Genomic DNA, 17278 nt, shown 5'->3' with positions numbered 1-17278 from the left:
CATTTTACGCTACTTTGAGTTTAGTTTAACCAGAGGAATCTGACCCTCTCCTAGTAATGAAACTTGCATTGAATTCTAATGGAAGAAATTTAGATTGAGGCACTTGTTTTTAATAATTAATTTTGGGGGCGGGTTAAGTGTTTGGGAATCATACTGAAAATTTGGTGGCAATACCATTACAAAAACATGTGCGGATATCTCAGTGTCATACATGTTTGTGTACATTTCTGGAACCGAACTGGGGTGGGAGAAGGACAGATGAGGTTTGATTCTCCATGTTCCTCTATTTTCTTCTCTGTAAGATGGGGGTGTTTGGATTTCATGCAATTTTACATGCCATTCATGCTCTTGGCAAGTGACTGCACAAAGATAATAGCAGCAGGAGAAACAGAGCTCTTCCCCTCTGGGCTCTTAGAGAAAGGCTGGATTGCTCTCTTTGAGCCAGCACATGGATGAAAGTCTGCTATCAAAGCCTCATTTACCAAAGAGGTAGATAGCAATTTTATGTATTGAGGGAATAGAAAAAACCAGCCTCACTTTTGGACACCTGCCTTTCAGATACACATTTGTCAGACAGAGAACTGAGTGCTGCAGATTGCAAAGCAAACACTTTCATGTCTTTTCTGAATATGTTTTATGGCCAGTTTTCCTGCATGGGTTTCCATAATGGTTATTGTCCATAATTTTGTACCTTCTGCAAGTTGTAATTTGGTCCAGGCCCCATAGCTTCCAGGTGGTTTTGGATAAATAGAAGTTGAGCACTTATTATAGATGCTGTTCCAAAGATCATTTTCCCATATGCACATGTTCATGACATACAGCTAATGACAGAAAGCACTAACATCCCCATCCCTGGAAGTGTTCCAAAGGCATGTGGATGGGGCACTTGGGGACGTGGTTTGCTGGGGCACACGGTGGTGCTGATTTAATAGTTGTACTCTATGATCTTGTAGATCTTTTCCAACCATAGTACTGTTATGATTCTATAAATGCTTCCTGTAAATGTTGCTTATATGTGTGAACAGTGCCTCTCAAAATATATAGTTAACATTTGAACACCTAAATACTTTTCAGAGCTGATAAATACATTGTTGTGCTTGGTTTGTTTTTTATTTAGATACTGACCGAGCTTTAGTACTGCTGGAAGAATATTGCAAAAAACTACAGAAGCCAGAAGAGCAACAACTGAAAAAAGCCATCAGAAAGGTGATGGGCATCTTTAAGAGCAGCTTGTTTCAGGCACTGCTAGGTAGGTACTAATGTTTAATACTAGGTGCACTCTCTTGGAGGCCAGAGCTAGGTCAGACCTAGTAACTTTCTTATTATTCACTATTTAATTTGTGTTTATGGTGAAAAGCATGTTGAAATGATCTTTACAGGTTCTCTGAGCAGAAACTTCTTGTACTGGTATTTAAAGGTATTTTCTTACTTAGAAGGAAAATTAACAGAAACCGAATACAAGTTAAGATACTGAATAATTATTCCTAAACCTTGCTGCTTTGCTTTATTTAATGTGAGATGCATAATCAGAGTAAGATATAACTGTTTAAGCAAATCTGAGGATGAAGCCATCTTCACAGGTAAATGGCCAAAGTTTGATTTCACTGGCACCAATTAGCATTGAAAATCTTTGTCTTTTGAATTACATTTTTGTGAAAAGTGTCAGCAAAGAAACTCAAAAATGAGTTAAGAAAATTGCTCCAGGACACAGTTTGGCAGAATGTTCCGGTTCATGTGGTGTTGCAGTGTTCAGATAGATGTGGTGGTGTATCACTCAGCCTTCCTTCCACTTACTTGAAGATCCCCATTTCATCTTGTAAATGATGTTAAAATCAAGTGCTTGTGGTTTTGGAGCTTTGTATAAAGCAGCCTCCATAAGTTATATATAATGGTATCAAGGTCATACATGTTTGCCTTGGCATTCCTTTGTTCCTTGTGCTGTGCCTGAGCTGCCAGTCGTGGGAAGTGGTGACTGTAACTGTGCATCTCCCTTGCTCTATCTCCCTCCGCCCTCTTGCTCACACTGCATGGCCCTTCCTTCTCACACAACTGCATTGTGTGAGGAGCTCTTCTCAAGGGTGCATTTCCTAACGCGGATTACGTTTGTGGAAGCACACGTGCCTTCAGTTTATGGCTGTTTGGAGCAGAGTATCAACTGTGCTCCTTGCAGAGCTACAGTCAGGACCAGTTAAGGAAAAATTTTGATTGTCATAAAAGTGGAAGCACATCAATAATGCTTTATTACTGTGAAGACAATGGAGGTCTGGGACGAGTTTCAGGAATTCCTGTAGCATTTGTAGAAAATGTGTGTTACCAGTCTCTGACATTTCCTGCAGATGGAATTAATTAATGTTAGTGCTATTTTACTTGTAACTTTTCTTAACTTCTTTGAAGTGATTAGCTTTATTTTATAAACTCTACATAATTTTAATTGCTCTGTATGCTTTAAAAAAGGAAAGGGGTTAATAATTGAATTTACCAAGTAGTTGTAAATAGATTTGAAAATAAGGAGAAAAAAAACCCTGGACCTTTCCATATTGTTTTTATGAAGGTAAGTATGCATATAGAAATGTGTACTGAAGAAATACACTAGTCACAGGAGTGACATTAGCTGTACATTTACTTCTGCAGTACTTGGAAGTAATTTAGAGTACTTCAGAGTATTCTAACAACATGTGTTCTTTGTGTGTGGCTACAATACAGCATCTGTTGATGTATTATGCATGTTAGAAATGAAAAAATTATTATAGCTACAATAAGGTTGAATTCAAAGAATAACTTAGATCTTTTGATTGCTACCATAACAGATTGAGGAGTATGGTGTTACAGAAGTTAGCATTTTAATTTGTGGACCTTTAGATGTCTTTCCCTTCTTCTTAAATGCTTCCTTTTATAGAAGAGATTTGGGAATTGCAAGACATGTTCCAAGTGTCTCATTATTACATTTGGTTTGTTTCTTGGTTGGTCTAGATTCTGGAACAATACTAAAGTGGGATCTCTCCATGAGAGGAGACATCCCACACATTTTAAGTGTGGTAGATTGTTATTACACAATCAATAATGAGATTCTTGCATAATTAGTATTTTAAAAGACCCTCACTTCCACAACATCTGTTTTAGCTTCATGGCATAGTTTCTCTATTCACCTATAAATCAGACCACCACACAAAGGAATACCTAAGGCAGAGCTTCTGGTCTCTTCTCAAATTTTGTACTGCTAATCTTCCTTTGTCTTTTATATTTACGGAATGTCTAATGGTCTTGAAAGTGTCCATTTTTCGGTGCCTGATCTTAATGAGACTTAATTTTCAGAGTCTGAAAGTTCATTGCTTTCCAAAACACTCTCATTTATAGCTGTCAAATACTGGTTTTATCCAGAATGATTGACCTTTTGAATATTTAGGCTGTAACTACTAATGAAAAATGTGATTTTTGTACAGAATCATTAATCTGGATGCAGAGGTGCACATTCTTACCAGGAATAAAGTTAACATAAAATTATGTGCCAAAATCAGTTTTTGTAGGTCCCACAGCTACAGTGAGCTTTGGTTCCTTTACAAATAAATTTATCCATTGTAACCATCTCTGCCCTTTTAAGTGTCAGTTCAGTTCTCATTAACTTCCAAAAGGCTTTAAAAATCTGTTGGATGTCTTAAATTAAATATAACAAGAAGAGATAAAGAAAAATAATAGTCAGTTTTCAAATCTAGTGTTGTCTAGTTCCTTTTATTCTCAAATTTATTCTTGTGTGAGTATGCTGATTTGGTTCAGCTATCTTTGAACTGGCTTCTCAATATGTGTCTATTTTTATCTTCAATTTGTTTCATAAATATTAAATGTGGACTACTGAACAGTGGGGTAACATGAGAAAAAGGAAGATTCAATATTTTTCTTGCATATATTCTACACAAGCGATAAGCCACTACAATCATGTAAGGAAAAGTTCTGAAGGATTATTGAAGGATGGTCCTTTTATATTTTAATTAGTGTTTAAAAGCATTCCCTTCTCCCTTTGGGCTTTTCTTGTTGCTGGATGTCCTGCTAGAGTGGCTGTGCTCAGTGACAGCCGAGTTAGTTGCTAAGAGGCACATTTTCAAAGTGACATGTGGAACTGCAGTCTCTGGAGTGCCACTTGCTCTCCTGTGGCCCAAACACAATGCTTGGAAAATCCAGCCCTAAGAGGAGGGAGGAGGAGCAGCTCTTCAAAAGGAGCATGCAAGGGGAAGAACATCAACTTAGATATTGACATTACTCTTAAGTTAATTCTAGATTTCATTCACCAGAAGGATTTTACCCACTCTTCTATGGGCAGTGAGGAGTTATGCTGTTGTTAGGACCTTGTAAGGATTTTTCTTTTTGTAGGTTCATCTGTAGCTAGCTGATAGTAAAATCACAAGGTTCTCTTAAATTGTACCACATGTGCTGATGTGAACATTTTTAAAAGGAAGAGGAAATGAAACCGCCAAAAATCCAAATGTCTCATTTTTTGGGATTGTCTCATAATGGGCATTTTGGAGACATCGCGCTGAGGTAAAAAAGGGAAACATGAAAGAGTAATAATAGTCATCTGGATGTGTCAGAGCAACCAAAAAGTTTTTTTCTAGTTCTGTTCTTTAGGAAACTTATATTTTAATAGTTTAGTGCAATTTATTTTGAGAAACCTCTGCTATATATTTGCCTAGCCTTCATTTCATTAAGAAAAGTGCATGATTCCACAGCTTAGAGGGTGGTTCTGTGGAATGAGAATGGATAAAAGCGGTTTATGTCAGAGTTGTTTGGTTTTTTTTTGTAGATACATCTCCATAAAACATCATTTTGTTTCTAGTAGGAATTAAAGTGCCACAAATAACTGTAATCATCTTATGCAGTATTAGGTAAAAACTAATCTCCACAGGTTTTTCTAAAATTCGGATAAACCCAATCTGCAGTCAGTGACGTATTTCCTGCAGACTTTGAAACCATTTCTTGTGTTTTTTATCTCATGCTTGCGTAACTTTGCCTGAATTTCAAAATGCCATATTTCTAATTAAAATATGCATTACCTTTTTTTTAATGGTGTTGTACCATTTTTGTAAAATAGTGCAGATGTTCTGAAACTGCTAGTCTTAAAAATTTCTGTAACAAACATTGCTTTTACAGAATTTACTCATCTGTGTCACAGCCAGCACTTAGACTTAGGATACAGTGTTACATTTCCAGTAGGCCAGTTTTTTAGATTCTTCCTCATCTAGCTCACTTTTAAATAAACCTTGTAATAAAAATATTTTTTAAAAGAATGATTGTGTCTCTTAAAGTAAAAAAGGATGTCAGATGATTTTTCTGTGATCTCATATTATTCTTCTGTTAAAAGAGTGTATAAATGAAGTGGCAATATAACTCAATAGTGTTACATTAGTCTCCAAAATTCCAGAGATGTAGTTAAATCTTGCATTCTTCCCTGTTACTGGAAGGTGCCTAGGACAGATAAAAAATATAAAGAGGAAATTTCAGAGATCCAAAGCAAGTTTCCCTTTGGCCTAATTATTTTAGGACATAGGTATCTATTAAAAATAGCATAGTGTTTGAGAAATGCAAGTATTTATTATAGCTAGCATGAAGCAAGCCAAGAGCTTGATTTCCTATGGATTTGTCTTAGTTTGATCGACTTCAGTGTCTACAAAGTTGTGAGCTGGGTCTGACACTTCTCTTGCACTTAGGGCCATGGTTAAACTTCTGGATAATTCAGATATGAAAAAAAACTGGAGAGGAACCTATCATAGGAGTAATGATGGAATGTTGAAACCTGTCACTGTCATAAAAAGAAAACTCTAAGAATGAAAACTGAGGATTATTTTGATAGGCACAGCCAGGCATGTCAACTGAGAATAGTGATGGAAAATGGCCCCTGCATTACATAGGCTTTAATGTTGAGAAGAATAATGATACTGTTGACCATACAGGGAGAAGAAGAACATATAGGAGATGAGTGGTAAGGCAAGGAATTTGTTTAGGCATGTTGTGTTTAAGGAGAAAGTTTTTAATGAAATTTGAGAAGAGGGAAGGAGGTGAGTCAGGACTAGATGTATGAAAAGCAGGATACAAGATAAGAAAAGCAGACCTACATCACAGTCCTGGGCTGGAAATGGGGCATGTACCAAAGTAGTGTGAAGAGCAGTTAGAGAGGCCAGAAAATGCGAGAATGGCATCCTGGTCATAAATGGTAGTGCTGAGATTTGCACAAAAGACATAGGAATAATCTATTAAATACTGGAGGTTGTTACTGTCTGCTCCTGTGATGTGTCTAAGAAACACTGCCATCATATTTTCAGGCTTTCCTTTACAGCCACCAAGACCTCTTTTGTACTTTTTTATTTGAGCAGACATTTAACATTCATGGCACCACAGAAAACAAGGCAATGTCCAGTTCCACAAGGTTCCTGATAAAGCTGCTAGTATTGAGGAAATCCAGATGGAGAACTTGTTTGACAGCTGCCTTTCAGAGGTGAGGTGATGGTGACTGTCACTACTACCCATCTTTCTCAGTCCTTAGGAGGAAGCATGTTTTGGTACTCAGTGCTGTGTCAGTGTTTTAGGGACATGAAATGAATTGCTGTGCTGGGAAACTTTTCAACAGGAAAGCACAACTGGGTGTTGCCTATTCATACTTGTCAAGCTTGCTCTCGGTTGATGTTTTTGTCCCACTCACGTGTTGTATGTGCTCAATTACTTACGGTGCTCCTGATGTAAGGTCACTTGTCTCCTATGCCACTTCTCTCTAGACTTACTCTCAGTGAGCTGGTTTCTGGTCCTGTCAGGCTGTTTCACCCACAGTAACAACACTGGATTCCTCAGGTGTTAATCCAGTGCAGCCAAGCCAGTGTCCAGCCCAGGGATATGAAGTAATCCTTTTGCTGAGGGCCTGCATCCACTGTTTGTGAAGTCAAAGAATAAAACCCCTGCTGATTTTGCTTGCCTAGGATCTTGTGTTGGGGTGATTCTCTGAGATTTATATTCAGACCTTCCCTGACTGGGAAAATACAGATTCTTCTATAGCTGTATCTAAAAATACTGAAACCCTCCCTGACTATTAAAAATGTCGAGGAGGAAAAGAAATGTGCAAAACCTCTTCAGTGCTGTCATATTTGAGAGATGCTCAAATGACATCTCTGTGCAGAGTAATAACAGGCTTCCCCATTGTCAGAGTCCTGCTTTCCCAAACTGGCATCTTTCTTTGTTGCAGCATAAATTACAGCAGAACTGAAATTTAAATTCAAGGGCAGCTTTTGTTTTGCCTGAAGACAGCTGCAGCTGCTTTTATTCTTGAAGTACAATTCTCTTAGTAAGCAAATTCTGTGCTCTCTCTCAAAAGAGCTAAAGGTAGTGCTCGATCTTTGGGATGGTTGGAAGCTGTGTGATTTTTCTTTTTTGTAAGCTGGGACTGGATTGCAGCCAGGTGGAGGAACTAACCCTTGCTATTCTCCAGTGAAAGTCTGGTTACAAGGAGTGGACCACTTGTTAAAGAGAAACAACAGATCCACCTTTTTTTTCAAACTGGTTTCTAGTGGATTTTGGCCAACTGCTGGTTTTGCTTCCAGGGCAGTGCAATTTCTCCTGTGTTATTATAATTTCTCTCAATCTCTTACAATTCCTCCCAACCCATGGTGCCTGTGGATCCTTTAGAGGAAATAAGGCTTCTTTGCTTCTATCAGGTTGCATTGATAGTGGACAGAGGGTCCAAATTTAGCTGGTGAGAGCTGACAGGTGGATGCACATGGAGAAAGAAGATGGACAGACATCATGTTGCTGTAGAGGAATTGGAGTGAAGATACCCAGAGAGAGGACAGAATGGGCCAGGATGGAATGGACCACTGATCTCCCAAGTGGAGATCCCTAGCCCAACCTTCCTGCTTAAGCAGGGTTCTCTAGAGCACATCACTTGGAGTTGTGTTCAGATGGCTTTTGCATATCTCCAGGGAAGGAGACCCACAGCATCTCTGGGCAGCCTTTGTGTTTCACTGAAGTCTGAAATGTTACCCAGTTTTTCTTAGTTGTGTCCGTGATGGGGGAGCTGAAATATTTCTCAGAATTGCTGTAGTCTTTCGGACTAGCTGGATGTTAATGTGATGTTTTACTGGTTAGAGTTGAGGAGCAAAGAGAGCCAGGACACGGTGCTCCCTGTTCTTGCTGGCCAGCCTGGTGATGTGAGTAGCCAGCTTCTTAATATTAAAGCTATTTCCCACCTTGAGGGAAGGTGTGTGCAAAGATGTGGGAATCTTGTGTGGGTACCCCAAATCAGTTTTTATTTGAAAGAATTGAAATAGTAAAAGCTTCTGAATTACCAGGAACTACTTCAACCAAGCAAAGCTCTGCTACCTCTTGCATTTATGGGAGTGGAAGCTGATGAACTCTGATAAATAGAAGATCCCAGCCCAGGTCTGTGTCTGGATTCTCAGCCTATCTGAGTACAAGAAGAAACCGATTACAGCACTGATACAACCTGGGTAATACATAATCACTTGTAATCCTGATGCAACCCTCTGCTCGTGTTTTGGTGCCTTTCTGCCTTTTAACCCATGAATGATAACATTTGCATCTCAGACAAGGAATTTGGAACCTTTGGGGACTTTTGTGATTAGATATGCAAAAGCTATTAGAAACAAACCATTTTTAATATGAGCTATGTGCTAAGTGTTGTGGTTGCTGGTTTTCAATATCCAGCAAGGAATAAAAGCTGATTTTTGTTTCTGTTGTGGTTGCTGGTTTTCAATATCCAGCAAGGAATAAAAGCTGATTTTTGTTTCTGTAGGGTTTGGGGTTTTTTTTTTGTTTTTTTTTCTTTTTTTTTTCTTTTCTTTTTTTTTTTTTTTTTTAAGTGCATCTTGGCCATGTGGATTCTGTGTATAATTTGGATTAATAAAATGCAGTTGCAGCAGCTGTTGCTATGTGGCTGCTGTCCCAATGTGAAGCTTTTCTTTCTCTTTGCATTAAATGGGGATAGCCCTTTATTGTTGGTTTGTGCTGAGAACTAGAGACTAATGATTAAGAGATTCATTTAGATAATTTGGTTTTATTTTGAATAATGCAGTTTCCTTTTTCAGGCTGACAGAATATAAAAGAACAATGGGATAGATGAGTTTCTTTTGGTGTTAACGAAAGAAAGACTGGATTTATATCTTGCTAATGTAGTTTGTACATCTACTAATAAAATGGAAGAAAATAATCTAGAGCAAGCTGTTCCATCACTAATCCCAATGTTTATTTTTGTCTCTAAAATAGCAAAGCTGTTCTCCCTTGCTAATGTTTTGGTCTGCAGAGTTACTTTAGGCTAGACTATGGTGTGACTTTTGTTCAGTGAAAATAACTTTTTAAGAAATTTCATGGTAATTTCAAAATCAAAGAAACATTTTAGCCTTGAAGAGTGTTATACCCTATGCTTCTCAAAGGTGTTATAAATGAGCCAAGTTTATTGCCTAGTGCCACCACTGTGGATCTTTTGGAATCTCTACTCTTTTTACTTAACCCTGTGCTTCCAGTGTGTTGTGGGAGTCAGTGAGAAATACTGATGGGAGTGATTTAAGTGCAGTTGGGATTGAGCACTGAACAGTAAGATGCATCAAAGTAAACTGCTTGCTCTTAGATACACATACCTGTATGTATGTGAATTTCCATGTCTATATATAGAATACATATATGAATTCTTATATAAATATTGTGGCAGGTGCCTGTGGATATTGTATTTATGTCAAACTTCTGCTGTGGTTTGCTCAGGTATTCTTCTGTGCTTGGGAGCTCTGTTGAGTATTAAAGTGTGTCTTGACAAGAAATGCTGCAGATTGTGTTGCTCGTTCCTGTTGTATTTGATTCTGTCATGAAGTTCATTTTCTGTGTTTGTATTCTGTCACCCATATCTGCCTCTGAGATCATTAGGTGCTCTTTGCAAAGAGACTGAATTTGTGTCTGTAATTTGTTCTTTCCTGTCTTCATTTTGTAATCATAGTTATGTGGCTTTAAATATCTGCTGATACAGGTGATTAAGGCACCATTGCATAAAACCCCAGGCTTTGGAAATAGAAAATAGCTTTTATAATAATTATCATTACATGTTATGTTCTGTTGTTTTGTGTTGTGCAGAAAGGATGTGGTATTTCCAAAAAATGTGAGAAGAAGAGAATTAGGTAAGTGATCATAGGGCAGTGTTATTACTAAGACAGTTTTGGTGAGCTGAGTTCAATTCCTGTACATACATACAGTGTGATACTTTTTATTTATTTGATCTCAAACTTGTTTTCTTCAGAAATCCTGCTTCATTCAGTGCGCAGAAGGGGCAGGACTCAGCTCATGAGCAAGTATTTAATTCATTGATTTCCAATCATTATTTACTCTGTGAGAGCTGCTATGACCCTAAGGTGGTACTGAAGCCCTGAGAAATAGAAGTAAAAATATCCTCTTATTTTTGAGGCCTGATTGGAGACAATTCTGACCTGATACATCACCACATGCACCACTTCTCACATCTGACCACAGCTCCAGTTGCAAGAGGGAGTGTCACCATTCCAGCAAGACTCAGTGTCTCATTTTGGGTACTTAAAACATGAGGATCATCTGATGGGTGATCATTTTTGAAAACTACCGTGTATGTGACTTTCTGACCTCAGTGAGACTATCAGTAAGAGTCAGGGGTAGCATCTAATTCCCAGGGTGGCATTTAATGCTCTTAAGCTAAAGAGCACTTTGGAAATCTTCTTACTGCTCTCAGCCTTTCAGCTTCTCAGATAAATGGTGCAAAGTTTGCTCAGGCAGCTTTCCCAGAGCAGGCCCATTCTGTATACTAAATCAAGTGTTAGAGCAGAGGCACAAGTGATGTGTGACCATACACCTGAAGTGTGATGCTTTCCAACTTCGGAAGTACCTTGGCAACCTTATCAGTGTTTTGGAGTTAATTTTTCATAGTGATTTCCTAGACTTTAAGGACAGTGAAGACAGCTTCTCTTCACAATTTCCATTGTGTGATGATAGTAATAACACATGTTTTAAAGCAAGGTCAAAACTGTTGGACACATCTACATGAGCCTTTACTACCTGAGCTTTTAGAGATGCTGATGCTACCAAAAGTGCTGCTTCCTTTCTCTTAGATCTGATTTTTATCCCAATAGTTAGATGGTTTAAATGAACTAGATGATTTCTACTGCAGAACAAATGGAGTGTCTTTCTAAGCAGATAGTAATTAGATAGGAGAAATCCACCGTAATTGCAGTGAGACAGAAGGATAGGTACAGGATTGAAATGTTTAATGGCTATATTCTCCCAAATCTTGTGTTTTCTTGAGTTCTTTTTCATCTTCAGTGTTAAACTGAGCTGTAACTTCATTCTTTTTCTTCTTTAACCTCTCGAGCCAAAAGGCTGTTCTGTTTTTATTCTCATTATTTTTTCATACCCAGCCTGCCTTTTGAGGATTTAAAAGTAAGTTTTGGTGTGTTAGGCTGCCTTTCTCACATTTGTTTAGTTGTGTTTAACATGTAACAATTAATTTATGTTTTAAGTTTTGTAAATGCAGTGTGGAAGACTATAAATATAGTTTGGAAAAAGTGTCTTTGAACTGTTACAAGTTGAAGTAACCTAACCCTTCCTCTAAGTAAAGTTTAGAGTGACATCTTGTGGTTACACTGATTTCAAATGCATCTTTCTGTTGGCAATATTTTATTTTGTCCACAGTGAGCGTGGTGTTTTCTGTTTCAAAATGTTCTGGATTGCTCACCAGAAGTCTGTAATGATTTCCATTAAGGCTTTTGAGAGATCAGAGAAAATATTGCTATGTGTCAGGGCCCTGTAAGTATAGTTCATATTTTACTGCATAAAGTTTATCCCATGTATCTGTGAGTTACCAGTGTTTCAAACTCCAATTCAAGATGTTTTAATGCTCTTCCAGCATTTGGAATTTCTCAAGAAGTTTCAATTGGCCACAATGCCAAAGCAAGTGGGAGTACAACATCTCTCAGCATCATCTGTTCTGCCAGTTCATTAGCTGTCCAAAGATTTGCTGAGGTTTAGGTGAAGATAAATGTGTCCAGGAAGCTGTCATGGAGGCTAAGCCCATTTCAGATCCATACTGCAGCAGTGTATGTGTGTGCTTCCTGTGGATCAGCCTCCAAGGTGTTGGGTGGTGTACATGCACCGCCACCAAACTGTATCCAAGTGCCTAAAAGGTGCTCAGACTACAGTTTTGTGCAGTTCATCTTAATGAAATACAAACCTTTTCAATGCCAGGTAGAGATATAGAGGAGTTCTGTGCCAGAAGCTTAAAGGACCTGGGGAAATGTGAGATGTGCTTTCACTTTTGGGAAGCTCTCTGCAGAGATGCAGGAATAGTGCCCCTGCAGAGGGTTTTGCCCCTGGTTCAGTCTCTCAAATTAACCATGCAAAGGTCTTTTCCTATTCCTCAGCATTAAAGAGGAGAAAGATGGTGATAATCTGCTAGGTCAAATTTTAACTATATAAAATGGTGGTGTTACCATGGAGCCCATCTGGCAGATTGAATACCTGATTGTAAAATTAACTTCAATAAAAGACACTTGACCTCTCTAAGAAATAAATTCTGTTTAGGAGAATGGATTCATTAATGCATCTCAAATGAAAAGTCCCTCTAGTACTGCTCCATGGCACATCACTCATAACATGTGGCCCCAGGTCTGCTGTCAAGTCTTCTGCTGTGAGAGACTGGATTCAGGAAAGGATTCTGTGTTTGTGGAACTCAGGTTTTTGTTGGAGGTACTTTGGTCACGTGAGGATGCCAGCACTGATTGATGTTATGTGCTGGCAATGTTAAGGATTTTTAGTTATGTGGGAAAGCACACAAGGAGCATAAAATCCAAGAATCCCAGCTCAGTGATCCTAAAAGAGCCATCTGGTGACCTCATTTATTAATTTGCTGAAAAACAAAGATGTGACGTTTTCAATTAAGATGAATGTTTGGCCGCCCTGCCAGAACTGGTTTTGATGGATAAGTAAGTATAAGTTAAGCTGTTAATATAATCCTACTACTGAGACTGGAAGTGCTGATGTAGATTGGTTGTAAAACAGAGCAAGTCATTTGGAGGGCCTCTGAGTGGGCTAGCCTGTAAAAATTATGTTTGAAGTACACAAAGTGTGTTTAAATGACATATTTACAGGGATAACTTGGCAAAGTGCCCCCACCCATTCCAACAGAGACTATTTAAATAGTAAAGAAATTTGTAGATGGTTAGGTATCAAACTAATGCTGATCTTCTTAAAATGCCTTCTCCTTTTGTCCTTTTGCCACAGAAAGGAATGACTGGTGATGATGTTTCATGGGAAAAGAAAGCTCTCTGCTCTTTGTTTCATTTCTGTTGCTCAGACAGTGATATCCTTTCTTGAATTGCTGCTTGGTGGATTTTGTCCTGTTATGAATCATAATCTCTAATTTTTGTCTGCCCAAGAAAGAATTTGGCTCTTCATGCTGAGACAGCTGGATATTAAGTAGGTTTTGCAATGGGAGACTGTAAAGAGATTTCCCCATAATGCAGGACATGAGGCTGAGACGACACTGTACAAATTGCAGGGTTTTTTTTCCAAATTGTGATTTCCATGTGGTGAATTCCTTGCATTGGCAGCAGATAACCCATTGAGGCCACCAACAGAAATCAGGCAGAAACCCTGTGCCAGCTGGTGACCCTTGCTGCTGAGTGTGGTACCCTCTCCTGGGTGGGATGTGTTGAAAATAAGGGCTCATCAGTTAGACAGTGTTTGGGTGGTGGAATAACTGTTTGAGGGCTTAATTATTGAGTCCCCTAAAATCTAAACAGCTACTCAGCCTCTTTCAGCAGCATGAAGCCAAAATCTCACTCTGCTGTGATCACTGAAGTCACCTCTGTCATTTTTGTCAAAATAAAAAGAAGATTCTAGCAATTCTGGCCCTGATTTTGTGCCAGAGTTCCCCTCACTACAGTTCAGAGCTGACATGCTGCCTGCAAAGCCCTCCAGTATTGTTAAAAGCCAGAGCAAATTTAAATTTGAAGTGGAAGTGACTGAAGAACAAAAATACCTGCAGAGTTTGGGAGCTGTTACTTTAAGTAATTGCTATCTACCTGTGTAAATCCCTCTAGGCTGTCTTTCGGATTAAGTATTCCTTAGTTCTTCTCTAAACCTCTTGTTTAATATTCATGTGTGTTGTTCAACAGCTGCTGCATCCTGGCCAAGCATAAAAAGGGGGATGCATTTCAGTAGCAAACCAAGTGATACTTAAATATATCCCTTGCTTATTTCAGAGCAGCAGTATGGGAGTTGATTAATATTTATCAATGCACTAAAGTTCTTGAGTGAGGAGCACTATGGTTGTGCAAAGCACAGCTTGTTTATTTCAAGCTCTTACCTGGCCATTTTGACCGTTTGCTAAATGCACTTGAGAGCAAGCACACAAAACTTGTTATAATGCTGACTTGATTTCTTTTCTTTAAATGGGAGCAGAATCAGGACACACTTTCCAACAGTACAATAATTGCAGAAATGTAGGTGTTCTACTTAACCTGCAAAAAAAGCTCTTCCCTTAATTAGCTGTCTGGCATTTTGCAATAGATGGTATTATAAAAAGGTTGTAATAACACAGTGCAATATAGAAAGACCTTGTTAGATTTTATAATGTTTTCTGCTTGGTAATTTATTGTGATTAGAAAGCCTAATTCTTTTGCTTATCTTGTAATTGTAGCAAGGTGTTTATAAGCAGGAGTTCCAGCTGCTTTTCTGTATAGTCTTATTGGATGTGAAATTAGAAAGCTTTTTAGACTGTTAAATTTTGCTCATTTCACAGGGTGCATAAAGCATTCTGGAATGCATGTGTTATGTGAGGTTAACATTATATTTTGAGAGTTGCTACATGAGTTTCCAGCAAGGATAATGAATCTCATGGATTTAGATTTTCAGAGGAAGGCCTCTTTATTTTGAAGACTGCCTTCTTAAATCCTCCTCTGGAATAGGGAGGTAATTTTCCCCATTCCATCAAAAAGCAGTTTTAGGTGTCTGTGTGTACAGTGCTCCCTATCCCTGCATCTGGCTGTGGTTCAGTGTCTCCATTTGACACCTAGGAGTGTCAGGTGACAATGTCCATGTCTGAATAACACAAAAGCCTCCTGACGAGTCCCATCCTTGTGTGTGGTGCCCAGCTGACCATGGCTCTTCTGGGACTTTTTTATGGATCAGCAAAACCCAGCTGATCTGAACAAAAGCTGTAGTGACTGACCCAAGACCTCACAGGACACTTGTGACTGAACACAGAGCCTAACTAAGGAATACAAAGCTTACATCATATCATGAGATCATCCTGATTTAGGCTGTCAGGCTCAAGTTATAATGGAAAGCATTGTCTGATTTCATTGTCTTGGAGAGAATTTAGGCCAGTCAAAGGCCTATTCTTATGCAGTTTTCTTATCTCTGCTGTGGAAGATTGGATAGGATATCTACCTACAGCAAAAGTGGGCCAAAAATGGCAGGCAGTAATTAGAAAATCTGCAAATAGGAGCAGACATTGAGCTATTCCTGGTGTTAAAACTATTAATACTTACATGTCTCTGCATGTTGCATTGTTCATGATAAATTATTAGTTTTACAAATCTGTTAATTACTGGAAATTATTCGTCTTACAGTTTTGACAAATGAATGTCTGTTGGAGGGTGGAACTGCCATCTGTGAGACTTTTCACTGGCAGTCTTGCTTTGGGAGGTACTTGCTCATAACATGAAATGTGAGTGATTATGCTGGAACAAACCAGCTTAATGAACTCTGATGCAATAAGGATCAATATTTTAATGAAAATACAAAATCAAACCTGGATATTTTATTCATGTTCTACTAAACTTGCCATTATTCTGACCCTTTGTGAGTGAGAGTCCACTGATTTTATTTGTTCCCAGTCCTTAGTGTCTCTCTGGAGAGGAATTTTATATAAGGGCATGGAGTAATAGTGCAAGGGGAAATGGCTTTTAACTGAAAGAGGGCATGTTGAATCACAGAATACAGTGAGCTGGAATGGACCCATCAGGATCATCGAGTCCAGCTCCTGGCCCTGCACAGGACCATCCCCAAGGGTCACACCGTGTCCTTGACATCATTGTCCAAATGCTTCCTGTACTCTGTCAGGCTGCTGCTGTGAACACTTCCCTGGGAAGCTGTTCCAGTGCCCAGGCACCCTCTGGGTGAAGAAGCTTTTCCTAATATCCAGCATAAACCTCTCCTGACACAACAATAGGCCAAACCTTCTGGTTCTGTCACTGGTCACCAGAAGGAAGAGATCAGTGCCTGTCACTCCTCTTCCCCTCACAAGGAAGTCACAGACTGCAGTGAGGTCTGCTCCAGGCTGAACAGATACAGTGTCCTCAGCCACTCCTCATAAGGCTTCCTCTCAAGGCCCTTCAACATCTTTGTTGTCTTCCTTTGGATGCTTTCTAACAGTTTAATATCTTCCTTATATGGTGGTGACCAAAACAGCACAAATTATTCGAGGTAAGATCATATATAAGAAACAAAGTTGTTACTGTGAGGATGGTGAAGCACTGTAAGTGGTTGCCCAGAGAAGTTTTGGATGTCCCATCCCTGGGAGTATCCATGGTTAGGCTGAATGGGGCTTTGAACAACTTGGTCTAATGAAAGGTGTCTCTGCCCACGGCAGCAGGGTTGGATTAGGTGATCTTTAAGGTCCCTTCCCGCCCAAACCAATCTAGGATTCTCTGAGCTGAGGTAGGAGCAGAGAGAAGCTTAGATAACTGTAACCAACACTTGTGCATTATTCACAGGCCCAAAGAAACTGAGTGAGATTCAATCCACATAATTGGTACCGCAGATAGGCTGGTTTTTAGAATATACCCCTAAATATAAGGCTATATCTCTTTGGGCAATAGATAGTGCCTTTGAAAGCAGGAGATCCTGTTTGAGCTGAGATGGCTTGGTTTGATTGGCTGAATTCTAAGAATACAGTCAAATCAGTACAATAAAAAGAGCAAACATACAAGGATAATGAAAAAAATTGCTGTTTTAAAACATGCTCTAAAGTTCTGTTTCTGGATTGAGCTGGCTTTGTTTCTGGAAGATCTTCGTTTTTCAGAACAGACAGTCCTGCAGGACAAGGAATCTTTTTTTAGTCTGGATATGATATCTAGTTGTGCAATGGATTTTTTGGTACCAGTTTCAGTATCATTTACCTAAGGAGTCTGAGCTGGAGACATATGAAGTACCAAGCAGAGTAAATCTGTCCTGTATGTAGTGCAAATGTTGCATGTCAGAGAGAAGGACAAGA

At 38.9% G+C, this 17278-nt stretch overlaps 1 protein-coding gene across 1 annotated transcript in view; it reads left to right on the top strand.

Moving 5' to 3' along the window:
- Positions 1-17278, top strand: part of DLG2 (discs large MAGUK scaffold protein 2) — a 973962-nt gene that overhangs the window by 16465 nt on the left and 940219 nt on the right. Inside the window, exon 3 of the mRNA XM_041483662.1 lies at positions 1118-1249. Within this exon, the coding sequence (XP_041339596.1) occupies positions 1118-1249 (132 nt within the window). The remainder of the gene's footprint in view (positions 1-1117; positions 1250-17278) is intronic.

Source organism: Pyrgilauda ruficollis, unplaced genomic scaffold, assembly GCF_017590135.1.
Source record: "Pyrgilauda ruficollis isolate IOZ18807 unplaced genomic scaffold, ASM1759013v1 scaffold60, whole genome shotgun sequence".
Taxonomy (NCBI): Eukaryota; Metazoa; Chordata; class Aves; order Passeriformes; family Passeridae; genus Pyrgilauda; species Pyrgilauda ruficollis.
This window is presented reverse-complemented; position numbering and strand designations above follow the sequence as displayed.